At 41.5% G+C, this 27,920-nt stretch overlaps 1 protein-coding gene across 4 annotated transcripts; it reads left to right on the top strand.

Annotated features, from left to right (window-relative positions):
• The first annotated feature begins 470 nt into the window (after nucleotides 1–470).
• il17rc (interleukin 17 receptor C) lies at nucleotides 471–25,513 on the top strand. Of its 4 annotated transcripts, none has more exons than XM_080727906.1 (17): nucleotides 471–599; nucleotides 807–898; nucleotides 5,731–6,051; nucleotides 9,310–9,514; nucleotides 14,840–14,937; nucleotides 15,453–15,564; nucleotides 16,544–16,585; nucleotides 17,464–17,585; nucleotides 17,771–17,833; nucleotides 18,070–18,133; nucleotides 18,621–18,847; nucleotides 20,355–20,414; nucleotides 20,537–20,588; nucleotides 21,096–21,191; nucleotides 22,567–22,602; nucleotides 23,060–23,376; nucleotides 23,913–25,513. In XM_080727906.1, exons 3-17 carry the CDS (start codon nucleotides 5,941–5,943, stop codon nucleotides 24,372–24,374), a joined length of 2,067 nt encoding a protein of 688 aa, XP_080584032.1. In that variant the 5' UTR covers nucleotides 471–599; nucleotides 807–898; nucleotides 5,731–5,940; the 3' UTR covers nucleotides 24,375–25,513. The 4 variants fall into 4 exon arrangements, with proteins under 4 accessions (XP_080584032.1, XP_080584031.1, XP_080584029.1 ...); XM_080727905.1 differs by having other exon boundaries at nucleotides 9,310–9,523; nucleotides 23,066–23,376; XM_080727903.1 differs by having other exon boundaries at nucleotides 9,310–9,523.
• Nucleotides 25,514–27,920: the final 2,407 nt, after the last annotated feature.

The following is a 27,920-nucleotide window of genomic DNA, read 5'->3' as shown; positions in this document are numbered from 1 at the left end:
AAGGCATAATGAGGATTAACAGGTGTGAGCTGTAGACCTGTTTAACAGGAACGACCAGGATCTGTGCCAGGTACTGTATACAGGGAATGAGAAAATCAATGCAACATTTAACACAAATGTTGAAATCAATGACTCCAAACCCATTGTTTCACAACCTGTATTCCACAGAAATCCACTTTGACTTAACACTTCAAACACTTCAAACTTCAAATAAACATTAAAGGTGGAGGCTTATTTGACAATGAAATGAATGGTAATATATCCATGGACTTTAACATGTGGACTGTGAGCTGTTTATTGCAGTACAATAAAGAATTCTGAGAGAGCATGTGTATTTGCTTAAGGGAGTGTTTGAGAGAGAGAGAGAGAGAGAGAGAGAGAGAGAGAGAGAGAGAGAGAGAGAGAGAGAGAGAGAGAGAGAGAGAGCATAATAAGCGAGGGAGGGGACTAAACTCTATAACTCTATAACACAGCAGGTGAAGTGTAACGTCACGCCTTGTACTACAATGTCCTGACTCATGAAGCATAGTCATACTTAAGAAACGGTCCTTGATACACCGAAAACTGGATTTGTGAGACAACCATTCAACCTCCACATGGTAAGTAGCCTACTATATATAGCCTACTATATCACTGCAAATGTATTTTTACTAATGTAATGTGCTTATAATGCTGCTAAATGAATGTTCCCACACAGTCAGGGATAACAGAAGATTTTTAAGAAGGGCCATTCAGTGGTGTATTTTAATTAATAGGCTGTGGTTGTTTGGTGCTGGTGTGGTGGTGATTGGATGTCTTTTATACAGCTGACACAGGTAATGACAGGAACTCAACATGCAACACAAGACACAGACTCAACACGCAGGGACTGACTGGAGAACAATACAATAAGCACAAGGTACACCAAATGATTAGAAGTTTAAACTAAAAACTTAGGTAAACTAAGAACCTATTCAATAAAATCAAACCCTCAATAATCTGTACCTTGAAGCTATACACACTATAGCTCACTATATACACACACAAGATCGATATACAAATGACGGGAACGAAAACTAGAGTACAATGACAGTACAATGAATGAGCACAAAGTGGCACAAAGATCCCCCCTAGGGAGGGCTCCTGATATCCTAAAAATATGCATTAGGAAGAGGAGTATATAGGGGAGAGCGGGGTAAACTGAGACACCGGGTAAACTGAGACACTCCATTTATCTTGGCAATGGAACACATTTGTGGTCATCTGACCATTATATTTTCAAGCCCTTTGAATTTCCCACTTGCCATGAAGAGAGAGACCTGATAGTGCTGTAGAAAACATGCTTTTTTCACAAAAATGTGTTTTTTGCATGTAAAAGTAAATTTTCTTGCTGTCACATAATCAACTGTTGTGTCAAAGCAAATTCATGCAGGGACAACATTTTATATCATACATGTTGATGAACTACCAACTTATAAATCCATGTGATAGATATAGCTGAAGATTACCCTGAATTGATAAAAGATATCACTTTTCCCAAAATGTGGCTGTGGGGTAAAGTGAGACAATTGCTTCGGGGTAAAGTGAGACACTATCTCACATTATCCCAACATGATAGACAGGGAGATAGCTGTAAAAACCTGATTAAAGGGTGTACCAAACTTTTCTCAGTTCATTCTTATGTCATTTTTCCTGTAGAACCCATTTCTGATATCTATCTTTATGTCTATCTAGGTCGTCCTCAGACGAGCCCTCCATCGTTGTTTCCAGTCATCTCGGTTCTCCATACATCTGGCCAGCTCATTGGTGTTCTGTGTCCCTACGTCTTCCTTGAGTATGTCCACGTATGTTTTTGTGGGACGTCCTCGCGGCCGGTGCCCGTGTGTTGGCTCCCACAGTACCAATTTGCTGGCTGGAAGCTCCTGGTGTCTTTGGCAGTGTCCTGCTAGTCTCATTCTTCTGGTGGCAATTTTCTCGCTTACCTTTGGTATTCCCTCATACAGGCTCTCGTTTGTAACATGTGCACTCCTGTTGATGTTGAGTACTGCACGCAACATTCTAGTGTAGCACCCGTCTAGAGACTTCTGCAGGGTTGGCTTCAGGGTCCAGCATTCACTGCCATAGAGGAGAACAGACTCCACCGTTGCAAAGAAGAAGCTAAGTTTGATTTGGCGGGGGAGGTTAGAGTTCCATACACTGTTCATGCCGTTCAGGGCCCTCCAAGCGAGTGCCTTCCTTACTTTAAGGTCTTTCTCAGTTGAGTCGACCCATGCGCCCAGGTACTTGAAGTCCTTGACTTCCTTCAACACAGCTCCTTCTGTTGTTGTCAGAGGTGAGTGATCAGGTAGGTTATAGGTGATAACCTCAGTTTTCTTAGCGTTTAGCCTGAGACCAACTTTGGCACACTCTATCTCCACCCTGTTCAGGAGTTCTTGTGCTTGTTCCATGCTGTCGGAGAGCAGGCTGATGTCGTCCGCATAGTCCAGGTCTGTCAGAACTACTGCGGGATGCCGTCTTGACCTCCTTGGTGTTAGCGTGAAGCCAAGCTCTTGTTCCCGTCCCCCTATGGCTTTCCTGAGCGCATAATCTAGAACTATGATGAAGAGGTAGGGGGCTAGGGTGTCTCCTTGCATTACCCCAGCTCGGATGTCAAACACCTCACTGCTGCCATCTGGGGTCACCACTTTGGCCCTTGTTTTTGCGTACATGGTCTCGATAGCCCGGAGAATGTTGGGAGGGACATTGTAGGCCTCAAGGATCTTCACCATCTTGCTTCTGTGGATAGAATCAAAAGCCTTTTTGAAGTCAATGAAGCACAGTACAGCTGCTAGGTTGTTCTTTTTCACCTCCTCTATTAATCTCCTTAATGCCAGGATCTGTGCTACGGTTGTTCTCTCCTCTCGAAAACCATTTTGGTTCTCTCTCAGGTGAGGGTCGATGGCATGCCGTATCCTGTTCAGTATCATTCGGTATATCTTTATGTGTCGTGCATAATTAATGAGTTAATTAGCATATTGGACTAAATTTGCTAATTATCTCATTAGTTATGCACAATACAACAATATGCTTTGCAGAAATGCATTCTACAGAAGAAATTACATAAGGATCAACTGAGGAAAGTTTGGTAAACCCTTCTATCAATGTTTTATAGGGTTGTTAGTTTTTACCTTCTGCCCATGTGTCACATTATTTGACACATGGGTGGAAATGACAGGACAAACCCTATTAAAAGACTTTCTGCTATGTACATTTTTGTGTTGTGCATATTTAACCTGGTTAACTGGGTTTTTGTGTTTTAATGGTAGTTTTAAAGTGAAAAAAGTGAGTGGATCACTTTACCCCGTTGATTCTCTGGTCTGTCTCAGTTTACCCCGAGACACAAGACCACTTTTTTAAAAACAATCATATTTTCTCTGTCTTTTGTCTTGAATATGTTCTGATAACTTCCATTGTTAGGAAACATCCCAAATTACTGGTAAATGTGTAAATTTTTACTGGTATATCTTTTAGTTCGCCTATAGGGGAGAAAATGTAAAAAGTGTCTCAGTTTACCCCGCTCTCCCCTACTGTACATAGGGGGCAAGAGCCGGCTGGGACTCTTGAATGGAGTAAAACATCCAGTATGGGATTTTTTATCAATACCTTGCTGCCCTGCACTTGGGTCTGACTCCAGTCACAATACATGTGACCAAAGGTTGATTTATTTTACTTTTTGTTTCATTTTCAGAGAAACCTGCATCTGACTAATCCTTATGCTAGGCCTATGTGCGTGTTTGTGCGTGTGTGTGCGTGTGTGTGCGTGCGTGTGTGTGTGTGTGTGTGTGTGTGTGTGTGTGTGTGTGTGTGTGTGTGTGTGTGTGTGTGTGTGTGTGTGTGTGTGTGTGTGTGCACACACATGTGCGTCCGTGCATGGATGCGTGTTTTGTAAACAGAATGTAAAACACCTACCATAACTATGTAGTTCAGTTACATGTCTAGTAGTTTCATAACTTCTCCAACACATTGTTTGCAGTTAGACAATCTCAGCTTTTAGAAAAGAAAGAAAAAGCAACACATAAAGATATTCATTACTTTCCACCAGCTGCTTAAAATGTTTGGAGAAGAAGAGTGTATTGCCTGGAAATCCTCTAAGTTTGTAATAAGTGTTCACATTTATCTTCTTTCAGACCCAGCCAGTGATTTATCTATTTTCAATTAGCTTGCTTCTAGTAATTAAGTTAACCTTGCTAACCAATGGTTGCCGAGTCATGTGACCCATAACTCGCATATCAGTCGATACAGAGTACCGGTCCGATAATGGCGTGTAATTAAAACATCACACCCGGTGTGAAGTGAGCGGTGCTATTTATGAGTTAGTTGTGGGCTCGCTTTAGTGAGCAGACTTATCACATCTTGGCACAATGGCACCTAAAACTTGTCTTTTGTTTTTGAGCTACACGTTTCATTCAAACTTCAACTATTACTTTACTTCCAGCACAGAATTGGGAATTGGGATGTGTACTTTTTGTACTGCCCATAATATACTTGAGTGAGTTTCTCTAGGAACTGCATTTCTAGTTTCATTAAGCATCCTGCGAAGCTTGGTCAATGTGGGATGGGGCGGGATATAGGCTACTTACAAACAGATGGGGGACATACGTACACACAGACAAAGCCGGATGTACCGTAGGAGTGGTTAGTACCGTTCAAAAATAATCTAAGACAGTGATTCTCAAGGTGGGGTTCAGAGACAAGACAATCTGGGTTCCTTGAGGGGATTCCAAATGGACCCTTGCAGGTCTCTGAGAGTCTACACTCTCAGAGTTATGGGGGGGTCCTTGAAATTAAAACGGTTGAGAACCACTGATCTACGGTATAAATAAATACAATTCCATTAATAATTGTTAATGTGCAGCTTCAAGTTAGTCAAATAATAATGTCATAAAGACAAGTACAGTAAGACTATAAACAGTAGTGCAACATCAACTGAAGCATTCAAAATACAAAACAGTTGATGACTGTAAATGACATACTGTACAGTATGTGAAAAATTAGGTGGTATATCGGAATGGCATAGACTGGCATACTCACCGATACCAGCATTTTAGACAGTATCGGTAGCCTTTGATGTTCAGTACACACACATGTCACAGGAACTTAACCCTGATGCTGAGTGCCAAGCAGGGAGGCAGCATTGGGGACCATTTTTATAGTGTTTGGTATGACTCGGTTAGAGATTGAGCCCCCTATCTCCCAATCTCAGGGTGGAAACTCTAATAATCACAAGGCCACTTAGCTGGTGTGAGAAATTAGGCTTTATGATGCAATATAGGCCTACTGTACGTAATATTGTGATGTAGTCATACAGATGATGAGTTAATGAATGCAGGATAGGCCTACATACTACATACTGTATATTAAAGGTATTATTTAGTCTGAAAGGTCAGAAACCACACTCTGGGCAGAAGTGGCTCAGGGGTAGAGGGCCCAGGTCAATCCCGGGCTCCCCTAGAGGTATCGTCAAAGCGAAGTGTCCTTGAGCAAGACACTGAATCCCTAATTGCTCCCGAAGTGCAGATTCAGTGAATTTAATGCACAATCTATGTAAAGCTCTTTGGATAAAAAGCGCTATACTCTATAAATGCACCATTTTGCACTCCCAACATTAAGTTGAGTCTTCATATCTGTGTTGGGCAGCAAATGCTCTCACAGGACCTCCAGATTTACTGTGACACGCAGCCTGTCATCAGCTTTATCTTTTCCCTTCTTCAGGTCATGTGAACAAACAAACGTCACGAAGAAGTGACCCGCCGCCACGAACGTGATGAAACCCAGCCGGCAGGGTCCAGTCTCAGCACATTGTGGAGGGCGTTTCCAACCTCAAGCCATGATGACATGAAGGGGGACACAGGACTTGTTACTACTGCTTCTGAATATTGGAGAAATATGGTCTAAAATACAAGCATCTCAAGGGGAAGAAATATGTTTTCTTCTGCATGGATGTTGGTATATATCCTGCTGAGACTCGCAACGCCAGCCTTGGCTTTGTATACCATTGGATATGATGACTATCAAGAAGTTGTTTGCTCGGAGGTAGACTGCACATGCACTGCTCTGCACTGCACACAGAAGTGCAAATATCCTGTTCTAATATGCACAGTTTATATTGATGAAGCACACATTTAATTTCCTTGGATACACTGGCATTATGTTTTCTTAATTAACCTTTGGCCACCACCACATCATAGATTATTCCTTTCAAATATTGAATCGGGATGGACGACTGAGCTTGAACATTATAAATGTAGACCTACTGATAACGTGTAACAATAGAATGATTTTACTAAGGCATTACCTAGCAACATGTCTCGCTAAGTAATTGGTTGCTGTGGAGCTAATGCCTGATTTATGCTCTGCTATTATCTCTGTTTCAATATTTGTATTAAAAGGAAGAACATTGACGATACATCACTAACATACATGAGACACAACTTAACAATACATCACAAACGTAACGACATGAGACACAACTTAACAATTCACCAAGAACAGAAAACAAAAAGGGAAAAGATTATGACAAAGTATAAATTACCCTTAAAGCTATACTGTGTAAGATGCTCAACTAGTGGTCATTAGCCCTATAGGGGGTGAGGACTGGGCGGGGCCTTGTAAAAATCGGCCACTTCCACCCGCCATGTTCGTTGCTATCTTTCTTGTAAGACTCTTGGATAAAAGGAAGCAATGACCGGAGAACAGCATTGACAGTTCGCTGGTTGTAGATAAGATGGACTGGTCAATACAAGTGTACTCTATTACAAGTCGAAGTCCAGTAGGCCTATTCAAAATTTACATGAGTAAAAGTATAAAAGTATTGGTAATAGAGAAACGAAGCCATGTCGTCATTTGTGCGTAATGTCGCCCTCTGGGGGGTTCATGCTGGTATTGTTTTGTATTCAGATTGCCATAGGGGATTCTGCGAACGCCGCATATAAGGTCTGTGTTAAAAATATAAACACACCATGTGCGCGTTTCCGTCAGCGGGGGGGGTTCTGCATAGTTTATGATATTCATTCATATCTGATATAGCCTGTTGTAACTCGTTTCTAGCGTTTATTGTGTTACTCTTTGGGTAAATCTGTACATTTCCACCTTAGTCGATGCTTCATATCCATTTGGGTCAATCCGAGAGCATGGTGTGTTTATATTTTTAACACAGACCTTGTATGCGGCGTTCGCAGAATCCCCTATGGCGATTTGAATGCAAGACAATACCAGCATGAACCCCGTAGAGGGCGACATTTCACGCCATTTCACGGAAGTGACATCACACTTCGCTACTGAATTGTATCAAAATGTACTTAAAGTACCAACAGTAAAAGTAGGCCTACTCATTGTGCAGAATGTCCCTTTCAAGTTATCAAAACATCTTTTGAAAATAGCATGGATCTAACATTGTAAGCTTGTAGATCGGCTATTTTCAAATGGTCAAAATATATGTATATGCTGAAGTGGTTAATGATGTTTTGTAATAATAATCAAAAGTATAGTAGGCCTAGCATTACTAATACTAACTAAAGTTTTGAAATAAATGGAGTGGAGTAAAAGCAGGCCTACAATATTTGGATCAGAGATGTAGTGGAGAAGAAGTAAAAATATTGGGATAGTACATATAACTCAAAAGTGTAGGCCTACTTAAGTACAGTACTTAAGTAAATATACTTAATTACTTTACACCACATAGCGTGCCTACAGCCAGTTATTGGGCCACTGCCAAGACCACTTGCAATTTGACTCGGCCATTACTCGGTCAATTTTCATCAAAAAATTTAAATTTAAACGTGTCCATATTCACTGGAATGTCTGCTTTCATTTGCTGGTGCTCATTATTGTCTCCCAATAAAAAGATATCACGCTAAAATCACGACTTCGGCTGTCCATGCATGAGCGCAGAAAGAGCACAAGCAGATCAGAACAGCCATCACATTCATCTATTGCTTTGGAAATAAAGATCGGTTAATAATAATATAACATTCCCTATAAACAGTCAAATGTGTGTGATCGTTATGTTGATCAAATATGGTTTTATTGAAATGCAATCAAAGCCTAGAGCAATTGAAGTAAAAGTATCGTTGCTTGCTCAACAAGTAGAACTAGTACAGACTGATCTTGATACATCCAAGACCTAGCAATGGCAATGGCCGCCAAAGTGGGCGGAGTTAAGCCCCGAATCTTGCGGTGATGTCATAACCGACAGTCCCTATAGCAAACCGCGGTCGCGTCCGCGTCTTTCGGCCGTTTTTCGTACCTTCACACCCCCGCGTCTGCCTCCACCTCGCCGAGAGCTATCTTTAGAGGGGTCCCTGGTTCCTGTGCGTTCAGGCATTCCGGAGAAACGGACTCCTTCACCCTACCTGGTAGGCGAGATTACCTTTTGAGTATAGAGACACACGGGCGACTACAAATATGGCGACCCCACTTCAAGATGCGCTGTGATTGGCCGGCAGTGTATAACCCTCGCTGTGATTGGCCGGTAGTGTGATGACGTAATTTTGCCGGGAAATCCCGCCCCTGTCACGGCTAAGTAGAAAACATATAAAGAGAAGGCTTCAGAAGCTGAAAATAACGGAGTGGGGGTCCTAAAACTTTAGCGATTTAACAGTTAGGACAATTTTAAGATTTGTTTTATGAATGAATCTTCAATGAAGAAAATACACCCGCACACTGCCACTTGCAGGTTCCAAGTATCCACGAGTTTCCTACGCCCCATAGTGCATTGCGCAAACGTTTGCATTGATCTTCCGGCGCCGATTTACAAGCTCACAACGGGTTGCATCTGCAACGCGACGTGAGCTTGTATGTCTGCTGTTAAACCCGGAAGTTTGGTCCTGATAGTCTCCAGTAAACTCCCGCGGAAACTTGAGGATAAATTTATTAAAAGCAACGTTTCGGTCGGTAGACCTTCCCCAAGCTCAGCTTGAGGAAGGTCTACCGACCGAAACGTTGCTTTTAATAAATTTATACTTGGAACCTGCAAGTGGCAGTGTGCGGGTGTATTTTCTTCATTGAAGATTCATTCATTCAACTACTTTGTGACCGACGCACCTGCTTGAGAGGAGCTACTGGGTGTGCGACAGTCTTCTCTTTACAAGATCTGTTTTATAAAAAAAGTTACATGGTATAACTTTAACCTATTGAAACCAGGAAAGCATCTGTGTCATTCTGTGCATCACTATGAGTTTGTAGATCTATTATCTTTGAAATCGTATGCAATTCTTTGAATATATACATTTGTTAAGCAAGCATTTTTTACTAAAATCTTTGCTTCTGTGCTTACTGTGCATCTCTCAACAGAACCTGTCAAGGTGCAGCGTGAGGGATGAGATGCCCATCATCATCGCCCCTCTCTCTACAGAGAACCAAGCCGTGAATGTTACTGACATGAAGGTGCGGCCTGTCATGGTCTGTTGCCAGGAAGGAACACCACAGTGCGCGTTGTGCCTGAGCATGGAAATACAACTCACCATGCACCTGAATGATGTCCACAAAGGGACCAGAAGTAAGAGAGGTGTGTGAACATCATATTCCCTGCAGTGATTCGCAACCTTTTTTATTTAATTTCCTGGACCCCCAGTATGATATATGTCTGTGGGTTGGGACATCATTGTTCTGTTCGTTGAGACAATGATGAGCTTGTACTTTAACTGCAGGTTTCTTTATTCAACTCAAACAGGGTAGACATGTTTGCATGGTGATCTCTAGGCCTACATGAACTGACTTCCTGTCTTTGTTCTTGCCTACATATAGATTGAGCAGTCCTACCTCACTTGCGACACCTTGTGGCTATAGTTAATCATCACATCCCCCTTTCTGTGAAGTAGCAAATAATGCAAATAATACTAAGCACAGTTCTACGCACATCACTAGGACTATGAATACTATTAATACGCTTAGCATGAGTTAGTCAGCATAAATGAAGTAGTCAGCAATTTTAAGCAATGTAATGTAAGTAATCTGACTTTCCTACCCTGCACTAAATCTAGACAATCTAGACATCACATCACCTTTAATTTCACAATGCTTTTTTTTTTTTTTTTTTTTTACATTTTTTTTTTCTTTTTCTTCTTCTTTTTTTTACATTTTTTTTTCTTTTTTTAATGCACTTAAAAAAAATCACAAGATCAGTCTGTCAGGCTTTTTACTTTCTCTTGTGGATCTCCTTAGCACAGGGGGTAGAGGAGAAGCAGTGTGTTGTACAGGTGTTGTTTGTGAATCTGTGATAGGTGGAGGGATGGACTCAGACTCAGTCTGGGCCTCACTGAGCTCTTCAGTCTCTGGTGTTTTGAGAAGACTGCGGCGATTGCGTCTGAAGATTTGTCCTTCCTCTGTCCTCACAGTGAATGATCGTGGAGCTACTTCTTGAAGAACAGTGGCTTTGGTTTTCCATCCACCAGGCTCTTCAATTCTGACAGTGTCATTGCTTGACAGTGGAGGAAGCAGTTTTGCTGTTCTGTCATAAAATGACTTTTGCCTTTTCTTCTGCTGTAGTAGCTTCTGGTCCAGTTTCAGATGTTTAGATGTTTCCTTTGAAATGCATGGTAGTGTAGTACGCAGCTTTCTATTCATCAGCAGCTCAGCAGGTGACAGTCCGCACTCCAGTGGTGTTGCTCTGTAGCTGAGTAAAGCCAGGTATGGATCAGAGTCACTGTCAGCAGCTTTCTTCAGCAGCTGCTTTAGAATGTGGACTCCCTTTTCAGCTTTCCCATTTGACTGTGGATACAGTGGGCTAGATGTCACATGCTTGAAATTATACTCTTCTGCAAATCTTTGCCATTCTTTGCTGTTGAAACAGGGGCCATTGTCACTTTGGACGACAAAAGCTATGCCTTGTCTAGAAAAGATGGACTTGACATGTGTGATGACACAGCTTGATGATGTGTTTGCAAGTAATGCCATTTCAGGGAAGTTTGAGTAATAGTCAATGACCACAAGATAATCTTTCCCCTTCAGATGAAACAAGTCCATTCCGACTTTATGCCATGGTGCTGTTGTCACATCAGCTAACACCATAGGCTCTTTGGGTTGCTTGTTTCTATGCTTCTGGCATGTTTCACATCTGCTGATCATTCTTTCGATGTCCTTGTTAATTCCAGGCCAGTACACTGTGTCTCTTGCCCTTCTTTTACACTTCTCGACACCGAGATGACCTTCATGGATTCTCTGTAGCAGATCCTGTCTCAATTTGTGTGGAATGACTATTCTGTTTTGCTTCAGCAACAGTCCATCCACAACACTCAGCTCACCTCTGTTGTGGTAGAATAGTGGGCAGGAACCTACAGGCCATCCATTCTGCATATTTTCCATAACATGCTGCAGCTCTGTGTCTTTTTCTGTTTCCTCAGCCACTTCTTTCAACTTTTTGTCTGACACAGGCAGTGCAGCAGATACCATGTTCACATGGCACTGAACATCTTCATCTGTTGTGCTCTCACAGCTGTTTGTGGCTGCTCTCGAGAGCGCATCGGCAATTATCAGGTGCTTTCCAGGTGTATATATTAACTCAAAGTCATATCTCAGCATCTTCATCATGAGACGTTGAATTCTTGGTGACATGTCATTCAAGTTCTTCTTAATGATGGCTACTAATGGTCGATGATCTGTTTCCACAGTGAAGGTGGGTAGGCCATATATGTAGCTGTGAAACTTCTCCAGGCCAAACACCAAACTCAGGCACTCTTTTTCGATTTGAGCATATCTGCATTCAGTCTCTGTCATAGTTCTGGATGCATAGGCCACCGGTTTCCAGTGCTCACCTTCAGCTTGTAGGAGAACTCCACCTATTCCATCTTTTGATGCATCTGTTGACACCTTGATCTGTTTTGATGGGTCAAAGAAAGATAATACAGGTGCAGTGGTCAGCGTCTGCTTGAGATTTTTCCACTCTTTCTCATGCTTGGCTGTCCATTCAAACAGATTTTCTTTGCGCAGGAGCTCACGGATGCAGGATGTTTTGACTGATAAGTTGGGAATGAATTTGCCAATGAAATTCAGCATACCCATGATGCGCAACACACCTGCTTTGTCTGTGGGCCTTGGCATGCTCTGTATGGCACATATCTTTTCTTGGTCAGGCTCAACACCCTGTGCAGAGAGTTTGTCTCCCAGGAAGACAATTTCTTGAACTCCAAACTGACACTTCTTTTGGTTGAGCTTTAGTCCAAACTTTTTCACTCTCTCCATCACTTTTATCAGCCGATCATTATGCTCCTGGATTGTGGAGCCCCAGATAATGATGTCATCAACATAGGCTCTCACACCTTCCAGTCCTTCAATGATGTGTTCCACTGCTCTGTGAAAGATTTCTGAAGCAGAGATTATTCCAAATGGGAGCCTCAGGAAACAGTATCTCCCGAAAGGCGTATTAAAGGTACAGTATTTGGTGCTGCACTCATCTAGCTTCAGCTGCCAGAAACCTTGTGATGCGTCAAGCTTTGAAAAGTATCTGGCGCCCGCCATCTCCCTGGTGATCTCCTCACGCTTTGGAATTTGATAGTACTCACGCTTAATGCTCTCATTGAGATCTTTTGGATCCATACATAGTCTCAGGTCTCCATTCTTTTTCTTCACACAGACCATGGAGTTGACCCAGTCTGTTGGTTCCTCAATCTTTTTGATCACTTCCAATGTTGTCATCCTGTCCAGCTCTTTCTTCAGGCTGTCTTTGAGTGGAGCTGGGACTCGTCGTGCAGCATGCACAACTGGCTGTGCATTTTCTTTCAGCTGTATTTTGTATGTAAATGGCAATGAACCTAGACCCCTGAAGACTTCTGCAAAGTTCTGTACAATGGTGTCCACAGAGTCATTTAGTTCATTTACAGCTGTGTTGATGCGATACACTCTTTTCACCAGCCCCAAATCTTCACAGGATTTATCACCCAGCAGGGAATCACGTTCTTCAGCCACAACAGAGAACAGTAGGTGGTGCACTTTGCCTTTGACAGTTACTTTCAGTTTACATGTTCCTAGACTGTCAATTCCTTTTCCATTATAGTCTTTCAGTGCAAGTGTCTTTCTCTGTATTTTTGGCTTTTCTTTCAGTTCTTGGATATCTGACATGCTGATCAAATTTGCCTTTGCACCAGTATCTAGCTTCATGGTGACCAAAGTTCCATTGATCTGCAGTGGTGCAATCCATTTATCTTGCTTAATAGCATTAACCTCTTTTACAGGCTCATCTTCACAGTTCACCATGCCAACGAAAAATGTGTCACTCAGATCAGTGTCATCATCCACTACATATACAGATTTGCCTTTCTTTCTCTCTTTTCCTTTTGAGAAACATTGTTTAGCAAAGTGATTCTTGCCCTGGCAGTTAGAGCATTGCTTACCAAAGGCTGGACACTGTCTGGGTCTGTGCTGTGAACCACACCGCTTGCAGTGGAATGTGGTGTCGCTCATCTGCTGCTGTGCAGGTCGCATCTGTGTGCGTCTTTTTCCACCTCTTGATATTGTGCACACAGAGTTGTCACTCACGATGGCAGTGCTGTATGTCCCTGTTTCGCTGAATGTCTTGACATGCATTTGGGACAGCTCACTTGCATGGCAGATCCTTATGGCTCCATCCATTGTCAGCTCCGTTTCCCTCAGTAGCCTCTCCCTGAGTTTTTTATCCTCCACGCCGAAGACGATCTGGTCCCGGATCATGGAGTCCCTCAGATTCTCAAAGTTACATGTCTGTGCTTTTAGCTTCAGATCTGTGAGGAAACTGTCAAAAGGCTCACGCTGTTGCTGCATTCGAGAACGAAATACATATCTTTCATAGGTCTCGTTCTTCTTTGGAGAGCAATGAGCGTCAAACTTTTCGAGCACTTTATCCAATTTATTTTTATCATCTTCGCTGTCATAGACAAATGTATTGTACACTTCAATAGCTTGTGGGCCTGCCATTGTAAGCAGTAACGCTACCTTCCTTGCATTCGACTTGTCTTCCAATCCCATAGCCGAGATGTACAGCTGGAATTGCTGTTTGAAGGCACGCCAGTTGCTGTCGACATTCCCAGTCAGCTTCAAACGCTCCGGTTTATCCAGGATATCCATTGTAATCTTGCTTCTTGTTGCAATATCACTTTAAAGTTGAGTTTTTACTCCTGGTACCATGTTCTGTTCGTTGAGACAATGATGAGCTTGTACTTTAACTGCAGGTTTCTTTATTCAACTCAAACAGGGTAGACATGTTTGCATGGTGATCTCTAGGCCTACATGAACTGACTTCCTGTCTTTGTTCTTGCCTACATATAGATTGAGCAGTCCTACCTCACTTGCGACACCTTGTGGCTATAGTTAATCATCACAATCATGATCTCACATTATTTTTTGGAGGTCCCCGGACTACAGTAAAGTGACAATTAAAGACCTTTATAATACCTAAAAGAATGAAAGAAAGAAAGAAAGAAAGAAAGAAAGAAAGAAAGAAAGAAAGAAAGAAAGAAAGAAAGAAAGAAAGAAAGAAAGAAAGAAAGAAAGCTTCAGAGGTAATGAACAAATTAGTCAATCATTGACTAAATTGGCAAATAATATAAGAAAGACGAAAATAGCTGACCTGCCCATTTCAGAGAGAATTCCTTCAGTGCCTTTTTGGTCAAAATATGGTTTTATGTGGCTTTATCACTAACATTCATTACACATCTCTGGTACAAACACATATAGTGGAAGGCTGTAACTTAGGACAATATTATTTGCAAGAGTGTTTGTTTTCTTTTGTCTTCCAACAATTGCAAGTTGCCATATGAAAATGTCTTTCTAGTGCTTTTAAGTAAAATATTGTATTATTATTTATATTGTTCCAGAAATATATATTTTTGTGGTTCCTCTGTTGTTTCTGCAGGATCTGTTACAGTGTGCTACACTGCTGCATCTAGCTTGTCTGTGTGTAAGAAGGTTCAGTTCACAGTAATTCCCTCTACGCCTACAAAGGAGGCCCAGGTACAGTTCAATCAGGACACTATATGACATGTAAATCAGTGGTTCTCAAACTTTGACATTTGAAGGTCTCCCCTTAACTTTACAGACTTGTAAGGGTCCTGAAATCCACTTTGAGAACCACTGATTTAAACTACCGGTATATACTTACACTGTGTAAAGGTTATAGGAGCATGTTTCATTTAACCACTTTCAATCTGGCCTCCCTATTTTGGGCAAGTCATTTTATAACGGGACATTTACAAAGATGTTTCAAACATTTTCAACAATTTTCTATATGTTGCAAGATTTGAAAATTGTCAACACATTTGCATCGCAATGCATTGTGAGATTGTATACTGTCAATTGAAGGTTAACTGCAAGAGTATGTAATGTGTGTGTGTGTGTGTGTGTGTGTGTGTGTGTGTGTGTGTGTGTGTGTGTGTGTGTGTGTGTGTGTGTGTGTGTGTGTGTGTGTGTGTGTGTGCGCGCGCGTGCGTGCGTGTGTGTGTGTGTGTGTGTGTGTGTCATATCTGCAGTTGACTTTAGTAATTGCTAAGCCGTCTGGAGTGTCGTTCAGCAGCAGTGTGTCTGTGATGGTTCGCTCTTTTAAACCACAGAAAGAGCTTGTGATGCCTTCTATCGATGAAGGTAATGTATGTCAACTCAGCAGGGAACTCAGGGAAAAGTACTCAAGTTTTTTAATCAAGTGAAAGTATCAATACTGCACTGTAGAAATAATCTGTTGCAATAGATGTCCGGAATGAAAAATGTATAGGCTACTTGTGAAAAAATGCCAAAGTATTGGCATCAAAATGTACATAAAGCACTAAAAGTTCAAGTACTCATTGTGCAGAATGTCCCATTTTACACGTTTTCTAGTGTATAAAAATCTCTTTTCAAATGGACAAATTCAAATGTTGGTGAATATATGTTTTGATTTGATTATAATGTAGAAAGTAACTAGTAACTAAAGTTTTCAAATAATTATAGTGGACTAAAAATATTTGTCTCTGAAATGTAGTGGAGTAGAATAAGTAAAATTATAGACGTTCGGAAACACTCCAGCAAACTGTTCTTGACTAAGTGTACTTAGTTACTTTACACCACTGCTAGTGCTCAGTATATCTGACACAATATTCGAACATGAATGATAATATTAGTGCCATTCCCAGTTCCCACTGAGCACTATAACTATAAAGACAACTATAAAGGCCCATTCCCACTGGGCCAGATAACAGTTATCTGGAGATATTTCTCCAGATATTTTTCCATTCAAAGTTGATGGTAGATACAGATAAAAAAAATATCTACCACAGATATTTGCCACAGATACTTTTATCTGTGGCAAAACATTTTTTTTATCTGTATCTACCATCCACTTTGCATGGAGAAATATCTGGAGAAATATCTCCAGATATCTGTTATCTGGCCCAGTGGGAATGGGCCTTTACTACGTATATCGTTTTTAATAGTTGGAGTGAACTCTGCCATCCACTTGACTTTATAGTGACAATACACAGATCACATAAAAAATACCCCACAACAGACTGACATTTTTGTAAAGAGTTTCTGTGTTTTTTAAAAAGAATATTGTGGTTTATACCTACATATTCATGTCTGTCCCCAGTCTGTTCTCAAGCATCACAGGAACGCATAGAGGAGTGTGATGGTGAGTGACTCTCTGATCATCTCAATACTTTGATTGCTGTGTTATTTTTTGGTGTGGTTTTAATGTAGTTTTATTAGTTTTCAAATGGACCCTAACAGGTCTGTAACTCTGGCAAATGGATCACAGGCCGATTTGGTTCCATTTGCACACTCTCAGAGTTATGGTGGTCCTGGAAATTAAAACGTTTGAGAACCCCTGGTATTTTAAATGCATATACAGTGGTAGACGTGAAGTCCACATAAACAGCTCTGCAGTGTGATAATAACAAAAACAGAACTGGAAACGGTTCCAAATGTGATGAATGGAACCGAGGCCTGTTCCTCAATGTTGGATCCGGTTCCCAGGGGCGTCACACCAAATTCTGGGCCCTGGGTACAAGGATTCACTGTGGGCCCCCCATGAATGTTAACTATTGAAAAATAGCAGATATACAAGCTCACAGCGCGGCACCAAGTGCCGCGCTGCGAGCTTGTAGATCTGCTATTTTTGAAAAATCGTGAAAATGTGTGCAAGAAACCTATGTCAAGGACCCCCAAGATGATATGTATTTGGCCACAGATCCCGATCTCAAAATATTTAGTTCCAGGGACCCCCAGAAGCAAAATATGAGTTAGAAAATACATTCAAAGATTTTCCCACATTTTCACAACTTTTAAAAAATAGCAGATCTACTTTTCAATAGATAAAGTTATTAGGGCCCCTCCACCTTGGGCCCCAGTAACTCAGTCCCACTTTCCTACCCCTTGTGACGCCCCTGCCGGTTCCACCGATTCCTCCGGTTCAACCCCTAACCAGGGATCTGTCATCAGGAACCAGCTTACACAGACCGACCGTGAATCTCATAGAGTCTTGTTTTGTCTTGTCTTTCTGTCTGTCAGTCCCCACACTTAAAAGTACAATTAACCAGGAGAGGAATCAGGTTGAGCTTCACGTGGACCACAGGAACAGGAGCCTTCCTACTGCTGTCTGCCTCCAGCATGAGAGGGATGGAAGATGCCAGGTCAGTGAGATACACTTATTATTAAAGGAACACTTCACCCATTTTCATAGGCTATTTTATTACCAAAAGAACAATGTTTTCCATTATAGCATGCAAACCTTCCCGGAATAGAAATACTTTCTTTTTTTTTTTTATTGACAAAATATCACAGTACACAGTACTTTTAACCTTTCTGTCATCATCAGGTACAGGCATGGAACAGGACGAGCATTCCATTGTACTTTGTCACATCCTGCATGTGTCTCCAGGTACTGTTGTGTAGGGTTGTTTACCCTTAATTGCCCTGATCAGGTTACTGGCTTGTGGGGATGGCATATTTCCAGTATGACCTATATGCCAGTGTGAGAACCTGCCTATTTTGTTTACTTACTCTGTGTGTGTGTGTGTGTGTGTGCGTGCGTGCGTGCGTGCGTGCGTGCGTGCATGCGTGCGTGCGTGCGTGTGTGTGTGTGTGTGCTTGCGTGCACATGGTTGTGTATTCCAGGTATGGTGGGATGAGCGTGACCTGAGGTCACACCGGTCTGTAAGCTGCCCTTTCACAAACCACGGTGAGAGTGGTTTGATTTTTTGTCACCCATAGACCAAATCCTTTATTCTCTCAGCTTATAATGAGTTGTATTTTTATAGTGAATTGAATTTTGAAGCCCTTTACAACGGTTCATTCATTCATACATTGGGAGGTGAAGTGGAGAACAGTCGACACCAACGTCCTCACTTCCCACATTCACACACCAATGGTGGCGAGCCAACACCGAACGACTTGTTGGAGGCAATGTGGGGTCTTGCCCAAGGACACTTTGACATGGACATTGGACAGGAGGATCTGGGATTCAAACCGCCCACCCACGGATCATTGGGCAACCTTTTCTACCTCCTGAGCCACAGCAGCCCCATGCATGCGGAGCCATATGCTCCATATGACAGGGATAGGGCTGTATAGAATAGATGTTATATGTGCATTAAAGTGATGCCTTCTTCGTTATTAAACCCTGCTCTTTCCCCACAATATTGAATGTCCTTCTGTCAAATTTCCAGAGGCCTCCCAGAAGAATGTATGGAACAATGTGTCCATGTCTGTAGTCCTGGGCCAGAGGACGTACAGTGACGCTGCAATGCTGTCATGGAACCTGTCTGCCCCCTGCAGGCTGGAAGGTGAAGTGTGGCTGTGTCAGCAAACAGCAGACAACAAGTGCAAGGAGATGCAGGGCTTTAGGAGGCAACTGTCAAATGGTACCTGGAGACAAGAAAGCAAGGGACTATGGGTAAGAGCAAGCCATATAACATTGCGTGTGTTATTTGTTGCTGGTTGTTTTAGTTGTGTTTTACCCGTCCGGGGTGTCAGTAGGCGTAGGCCTATATTTCTTTGTCAAGTGTTAATAGCTCCATATTCTGATAGCAAATTCTCCGCCTCTCCTAGCCTGATTTCAGAACAGTCCACTCTGAGAGTGGGCGGGGTCTATGGTCTGGAACCAGGCAACGCCTCTCCAGCTCTTTAGTAACAGGATAGGATAAACTAATGAAGTTGGAAGTGATGGGGAAAGAAATGATCAAACAGCCACACATAAAATTGAAGCAAAAGCATATTTGTCAAGTTCTCTTTCCTAATCTATCTATAAATGCGAGAAGTCTCTGTCTGCGTGTCTGTCTGGGGTTTTGCATTAAAGGGGGAACCAGCACTGTGTCTGCAACACAGTCGGAGGCACAGACAGATACAGAGATCTCCATAATGGGCATAAAGGGACACAGACAAACAGATGGAGGAGGAGACAAACATAAGACAAGCAACAAAGAGTGTGACTGGGAGGACATCGATGATGCAGATTTAAATTACTTTACAGCTTTTGCTGAAGAGAACAAGGATCAGTAGTGGAGATCTGGGTTGGCTAAGGTGCAGACGGAGGAGACAAACATAAGACAAGCTAAATCAACAGCACAAGACTGAAAAAAAAACAAGTTCTCCAAAAAAACTCAAGCTGAATTCACTCTCCCGCTCCAAAAAAGAAAAAGAAAATAAAAGAGACAAAGACAAACATAAGACAAGCAACAAAGTGTGGGACTGGGAGGATGACTTGAATGATGCAGATTTAAGCAGGCTGCATATTCTGCTTAAAGAGGAAACAAACAAAAAGCGACCGAGATCTCATATATGGGCATAAAATGGACGCAGATAAACAGTTATCTCCATATATGGGCATATATGGGCATACAATGGACGCAGAATCACAAAGAACTCCATATACGGGCATAAAAGGGACACAGACAGACAGATACAGAGATCTGCATATATGGGCATAAAATGGACGCAGATATACAGATAACTCCATATATGGGCATAAAATGGACCCAGAACTATATCTGCAGTGATCTCCATATATGGACATAAAATGGACGCCGACAGAAAGACAGATACAGATATCTCCATATATGGGCATAAATGGACACAGGCAAACAGATGGTCAAAACGGGTCCTATGACAACAGTATAATGGGGTTTGCATTAAAGGGCGGGGCATTCATTCCCTATTTACATCGTTCCCGAGTTGGCCAGGTTGCCGACTAGACTTCTAGTTGGTTAAATTAGTAGGCCTATTCCAAGCTGTTAATTTATTCTCTTTTAAAGAGTTGGAGAGACGGAGACTCCTTTTACTGTAAAAGGGGGAAAAAGTTTATTTATTCTTTTACAAAAAAAAAAAAAACAAAAAAAAAACATATAGGCCTAACTTGCACCCTCTTTAATACAACTGGGTTGACAATATTGTTTAATCCACAGGAGATTCCGGGGGTGTTTCAGTTTGAAGATATAAACATTCAACTTTCACCATGTGTAATGGTAATTTATTTCAAGCTGTCCTCCAACGTATAATATATGCATCATTTATCAGCAAATTATGCTTCATAGGCTTCATATACAGTATGCTTAATGATCTGTTTATATGTTCACCATTTGTACAGGCAAAATTGAAAGGACTGGAAAATGACCTGGGTCCCTTCTGCATCAATGAAAGTGAGTTGGCTATATGACACATACGGGACAGAGGGCAGTGGTGGAAAAAGTAGTCTGTATATATTTCTTTTAACTTTTAACGTACTTTTTTAAAGTATCAATACTGCAATGTAGGCCCTACTATCCTACTATATATTACAAGTTTAAGTCCATTATTCTAAATATACTTGAAGGACCAAATGTAAAAGTACTCAATATGCAGAATGACACATTTCACAAGTTTTCAAGTAACTTATTTTTGTTAAAGTGCCTCCGCGGCTCCGCCTATTATAGGCGCACTGTGAAAATGCTGCACTTTATTGGTGTTTGTGGAGGTAAATAAATATAAAATAAACCATGCATTCCTGGACTTCTTTGGAGCCTGAACCATCGGCCAACCGTTACAGCCACGTTTAAGATACATTTTTGTACTTACAGAAATTGATGATGTAGGCCTATGGAACTATTGATAGATTCACTACAACATAAACTGGGGTTAATAATCATGTTTGCATTTACCCCTGACAGACACCAGGTGGCGGTGGAGTCCAGTGTTCATCGCTTCAGTACTGCTGCTTTGTTTGGCAGCTCTAGTGTTCTATCTTCTGCATCACAAGCTCAAGAGTATGTTTTTATCTGGTGTAAACCAGATCTTTAAAGAGATGATTTTCTGGCGAGACTTTCAGGAGACTTTCAGGCGACCTATTTGCCGATTGGCTGTCCATGTCACATGGTAACCGAGCTAGTTTCATGATTGGGAGCGCCATTCCTTCACACTTCACAGGCCAGGCCCTGTGGTCACACATTTCTGGACACCAATGTCTGTGTAACATACATGCATTCATACAACTGCGAGTCTGCCGCTGCGTGCTTGATTTGGCTGTACACGCTGACTTGTTCATCAGGAAACATGCTCCCTCGTCGATTGGATTTTACAAAACCCGCGTCGTCACATTGAATCCTGTTTAAGAAGAGCTTAAAACACAACTTTCTAATGTTACATTGATGACGTGAGGAACGCTAAAGTCGTATTGGTTACATAGTAGGCTATGCGAAAATAACAAAGCTCAGAGTCGCAAATTCAATGATCGCTGCATCAGCACACACAAAACACGGGCGTGAGAGAAGTAAATGAATGAAATGGACATCACGTTTAGCCGATTCAACGATTCCAAAAGTCATACGATTGGAAGTTATTGCTACATGCGGCTACATGCGTCTCATGCTGGTTTTGTTAGGCAACAGCCAGGGTCCAGGGAGTGCACAGAATTTTAGAGAGGCATGGGCTGACATTTCTAAAAGGGCCTTTTCATACGGATAAAAGTTAAGGGCTCAAGCCCCTTTTGCTGTATGTGCGCACGTGCCTGGCGACCAGCGCATCACATTACAGACTTATAATTTCAATCCGTTTCTTTGCAAAAACACATTTCTTTTAGAAAACATTTGTATTCTTGTTTCTCCCTGTGTTATGGTTTTTAATGTGTAAATATAGCACTTTATTATGGGGAAAAACGTGTGTAGGCCTATTTTCCTTTTTTAAATCGCTAAAATAGCGCATTTTTGAACACATTTCCTTAACGGTTAACGGTTAATTAACTGATAAGGCCTGACGGTTATCGGTTAAGAAAAAAATCTCCATTTGGCCATCCCTAGACATATAGCCTACAGTAAGTTAGAATATTATGAAATATACATGAGAAAGAACACCAACACTAACTTCAACACACCAATACACCAGATTTTAAATTGACTGTGTGTCGATTCTTGTTACTTACTTTTTACTTTACTTTACTTCATTATTTTTTTATTTTCTTCTTGTGTTACAGAGTGGAGAATATGTTGATAAATGATTCACTTGAAATATTGTGTTCCTTCTAATTAGTGATCTGTGCCCTCAAATTAAATAATTAGTTTTCTTTTGAAGATGATGATGGATGATAATGTATATATTGATAAATAACATAATCATTCGCTGTTTTTTTCCCCTGTTGCTATACAGGATGGGCTCAGAGCTGGCGCTATGGTTGTTCACAAAGTGAGTTTACTGTTTTATTACTAAAAGATCCTTGAAATCACTATTAGTCCTTGGATGTAGAGGTGTAATAATACAGTAACTGCATATGCATCATATGCATCGTAAACAATATAAACAATCTACTTTATAGAATTGTAAAAAGCAAAATATTGCATCGTTTAACTTTGTATCATAATTGAATAGTTTTGCAACGCAAATAATTGTATTGAATAATTTTGCAATGCAAATAAGAAATAATCGATTGTTACTGTGTTTACTTTATTTTTAAAGTCAATGATTATATCAATAATCAATGTTCCCTTAAAAAACCTGCACTCTCCAGGAATGACGCAACGTTGTAGTTTTATGACTCAAAAAGACTACACCGCGGTGGATAGCTTACCACCGCGGTACCGACTATGATAGAGGCTTTACAGTATATAACCCCTCATTTCTCTCCTCTCTCTCTCTCTAAAAGCAACAGTGAGAGGCCATGTGGTGCTGCTGAGCCCTCCTGAAGGGGGCGGCAGCGTTAACATCGTGTCAGAGGCAGTGTGCGGGCTGGGCTCCCTGCTCCGCGCCCAGGGCTTCAGCGTGTCCGTGGACCAGTGGAGCAGAGCGGAGCAGTGTGCCCTGGGACCCCTCCCCTGGCTGCACTCCCAGCTGCTGCGTCTGGACAGCGTCGGGCGGGGCCGGGTGGTGCTGGTCCTGACCCAAAAGGCCCGGGACAGGGCGGAGGAATGGAGTCGTCAACAACACCACCACCACCACCACCACCAGGCAGTGGTGGAAAAAGTAGGCTACTCAAAGTTTTTACCCGAGTGAAAGTATCAACACTGCAATGTAGAAATACTCTGTTACAAGTTGAAGTCCAGAATTCAAAATGTACTTGAGTAAAAGTACAAAAGTATTGGCGTCAAAATGCACTTTGCAGAATGTCCCCATTTTACGTTTTCATTCAAGTGTTAATGTAAAAAAAAATTAATCTTTAGAAAAAAGCAGATCTACAAGTTCACAATGCATCACATCGCAACACATTGTGAGCTTGTAGAGCGGCTAGTTTCAAATAGCCGAAATGTATATAGGTGGTTAATGTATGTCTTTGTCTTATAACAAGAAGTAATCTACAAAGTAACTAGTAACTAAAGTTTTCAAATAATTGTAGCGGAGTAAAAGTACAATATTTGCCGCTGAGATCGTGTAGAGGAGTAGAAGTAAATGTATTGAAAATTGGAAATACTTTAGTAAAATGAAAGTATCTCAAAATTGCACTTAAGTAAATGTACTAAGTACATTTACCACTTTCCACCACTTTCCACCACTGCCACCAGGATGCTGCAGCTGCTGCCACTCATGGAAACATGGAAGAGGACAAGGGACCGGGACGACCCTCTCCTCAGATGTCTTCCTCCCCTTACTCTGACCTGTTCACTGCCTCTCTGTGCTGCATCAGAGCGGACAAGCGGCTCGGCAGGGCCGGCCAACGCTTCACGCTGGTGAGTTTTGAGACTTTCGCCGCAGCGCAGCAACAACCGCCCGCGCCCCCCCGCGGTGACGGGGCATTACCGGAGCTTCTGCGGGGACTGACTCTGTTCCACCTGCCCTCCCAGATGCAGGCGCTCCTGGCTGAGCTGTCATCTGCGGGACAGAGGACGAAGCAATGTGACAAAACGAGAAAGACAGGCGGGGCTGTGTATGATGAAACTGAATGGACGAAAGCGGATCAGTTGAGGGTGCCGCGCCATAAATGTCTTGGAACTGAGAAAAACTGGGAAATGAAGCCTTTAAAATGATTGCCATCCCACAGTATATAGTATGCCACAATTAATGGATTTGTATAACTTTATGTACAGTAAATTATATGGGCGCGGCAGTGGCTCACGGGCAGAGTAGCCGCAGTTCGATCCCGGGGATCCCCAAGGGTTAATGTTGAATTGTCTTTGGGCAAGACGCTGAACCCCTAATTGCTCCTGATGAGCAGGTTGGTGCCTTGCATGGTTTCCTCCACCATCTGTGTATGAATTTGTGTGTAAATGGGTGAATGTACCTTCGATAAAGGAGCTACTGTATGGTGCATAATATAAATGCACCATTTACCATTTATTGTGACCATAGATCGCAGTTAACTATGAAAACCGACACTGTCCTTCTGCCCATATATGGAGATCCCTGATGTCATCAATATTAAGCCCATAGCTTGTGATGTCCATATATGGACATATTGTGTGAGTCTCATGTGGTCTATAACATAAGACATCTATGATGTCAGACGTCAGTCATATCCATATAGAGGGTATGCATGTCACATCATTATACGCCTACTGAGTGTCAAAAAACTATTTCTGGCCTTGACGGCTCATACATCCAAACAGAAAAGTCCTATCTGATTGCATTAAACAACGTTAAACTCACTTTGCCACTCAGCTTGCCACTCAATTTGCTACTCGATTTTCCATTCCATTTATGCATGCGCATAACCTCTATTGGGGAAAATATTTTGTCCACTATTTGTCCAACTTAAACAACCAACCGCAACTCGAATCACACTTTCAAATTAATTCCGTCCTGTGTGAATTCCGTCATGCGCGACCTGCCGACCTCGCCCTTAGGCGTCTTACTTTTCGCCCTTAGGCGTCTGGTACGGTATATATAACGCTGCTTACGTCTGTATTCTATTTTAGTAGTTCTATTTTCATAAATGTATACTTTAAGAAGTTGTGATCAATTGGCTATCAAACTCTTTCTAGCAAGTACACTGTTATCATACATTATACTTTATTATACGGTATTTAACAAGATTGTTACCTATGCTAAATCACACCCATTTACTCATCCAATTATATTTTTTATCTGATCACCATATGCATTAATAAGGTTATTTCACAGCAGTTGACTAAAATAGTATCATGTCAGTATTATGTCAGTATCGTAGTCAGTGTCACGTCAGCATCATGGTTATATCATGTCAATATCATGTTTAGTATGATGTCAGTATCATGGTCAATACAATATTCAATTTAAAATGTTGTCCCTATCGCTTGCATGTGCGCGCGCGCGCACACACACACACACACACACACACACACACACACACACACACACACACACACACACACACACACACACACACACACACACACACACACACACACACACACATGGTGCTTTGGCCTAGGGGCTAGGGCACATGCACAAGTTGGGGCTTACCTTGTTGGAAAGTGGAGGAGTAGATCTTTCTTTTGAGCTATTGTGTGATATTATCAGAATTATCTGTATATCTAAAGAAAGGTGAAATTGTTGAAAATTACTGGCAAAGGCTAAACAGCTTGAAAATATTCTGGCAGTAAATGAGTTTATATATTTGACATTTTTGTCCAGTGCTTGTTGTTGTTGTTGCTGTTGCTGGCTGACCACTTGTCCATTAGCTTATTGTTGATTTATTATTTGGTCAAATAAAGCTTACACGCAAGCTTTACACGCATCTATAGTTTCTTTGGAACATTTAATTGTTTTCTTTACAGTCTCGACTAGAATACTTAGAGTATGAGATCATACCCTGTCGTTTACTGACTACAGCTCATGCCTTTTACTCCAATCTAGCTTTTTTAAAGTCACAATGAAATGGCCTTAATTGTAAACTATAACAGCTACATCATCACACTGTTGCCTGAAGCAGGGCACAGAGTACAAAAGCACTGTGTGATATGCACAAGATTTTACAGTACATGTACATACAGTACTGCACCAGGGGGACATGTCTGACGTATTCGGTTCTGTTTAGATCAGTGGTTCTCAACCTATGGGTCGAACTTGGGACCCCCAGGGGGTTCCCCAAATTATTTTGAGCGGTCCCCAGATGTTAAGCTAAATGTTTACATTGTTTTCTCACTCAACCGTTTTCTCACCCAACATACAGTGTAAGTGTATACAGGGTATCTACACATTTCTAAAGTGACAATTTAAGTAGACTTGCATTGCCACACACGGCCAGTGCGATAAGAGTCTGGCAACGCTAGGCTACAATTTAAGGACTGTTAAGACTTTTTTACTACCTCTGGTTAAATTGTTAGAGGCAGAAATTGTGAAAATAGCAGATCTACGTACGCGTTGCGAGGCGTTCTGCGCATGTAGATCTGCTATTTTCACAATGGAACCGATTGAGTCAAACTAAATGTAATGCCAACTCCTACAATTCCAAGTGCTTGTCAGGGTGGGGAGGTCCCCAGTTCAAATATGATTATTTGGGGGGGTTGAGAACCAGTGGTTTAGATGAGTCATTTGTAAAGTATAAGGTCTGTGAGGACAGACTGCCATATCACTCCCTTGACCCAAAGTAGTGCAAACGCTGACACGAGGACCAGGCTTACCTCTTTCACCACATAAGGTGCTTTGTGTAATGAGGAGAGCGGGACACTATTAAATAAATACCACAAATACGTTAGATGTACCATGTTATTTTCTTTATTTTAAAATTAGATTTTAACAATGTGAAAATGATACAAAAACGGTGAGATGTTACAGCTCGGCTTCATAGAGTTGTGAGAAAATTTTGAGAACGAGATGCTTGTTAATTAGCAGGTAAAAGCAGTGATGAAAGAAGTACTCACATGTTTAATGAATTAAAAGTATCAATTCCCCGTTCAAGTACAAGTATTCATAGTTTACTTGAATAAAAGTACAAAGGTATCGGCCTGATTAAAAGGGAATAATCCCACGTCCGTGGTGAAGGTTTTGCAAATCTGCCTTCCCTGTGTATTTTTGGTCACTTACTGAAAGCCTCTGAGTCAAAAGGCCCAACTGAAAAACATTGAGTTAATGACATCATAAAATCAATAAAATGAGAAACGACAGCAAGCTGCAGAAGTCCTGTTGAGTTGAGTTCTGTTCTCAGGCAGCATACACCCACACCTCATTGTGTAGGAGGTAATACGTCCAGGGGTAGTCGAATCCTGCCCCTGTGTACTTGTGTTCCTCAAAAGATTTTCCAGCCTTGGCCAGGGCCTTACGGAGCTTCTCTGCATTGTCCTTTCCATCCTCATAGGACACTACAGTATCGAACACCCTGCAAAGTAAAGTCATGTGACAATGAACAAGACTGAGAGATATTATTTGAAGTGATATTATTATATTTTGATAATCCTTTTCATATTCCAAAGTAACCTCTAAACTTGTTTTAATTAAACAATTTAAAGGTCAACTTTGTTTTTTTTCTTCTTCATATTAGTTCATATTAGTCATTAGAGAAAAGAAAAGATGAGTGTTAAAATGTAAAGATTTTATCAAAATTATAAATATAAAGATTTTGATTTGCATGCATGCCCCCAGGTTGGGGACATGCA

This window comes from Nannobrachium achirus (assembly GCF_963921795.1).
Source record: "Nannobrachium achirus genome assembly, chromosome: 6".
NCBI lineage: Eukaryota > Metazoa > Chordata > Actinopteri > Myctophiformes > Myctophidae > Nannobrachium > Nannobrachium achirus.
The sequence above is the reverse complement of the archived record's forward strand: the minus strand, read 5'-3'. Positions and strand labels throughout refer to the sequence as shown.

Excerpts from the sequence above, each read along its gene's own strand:
- il17rc (XM_080727903.1), top strand. The coding sequence starts at position 5,941 with ATGTTTTCTTCTGCATGGATGTTGGTATATATCCTGCTGAGACTCGCA. Across the intron at positions 17,834-18,069 it reads CATCCTGCATGTGTCTCCAG|GTATGGTGGGATGAGCGTGA; the intron begins GTACTGTTGTGT and ends TGTGTATTCCAG. Across the intron at positions 18,848-20,354 it reads AAGAAAGCAAGGGACTATGG|GAGATTCCGGGGGTGTTTCA; the intron begins GTAAGAGCAAGC and ends TTTAATCCACAG.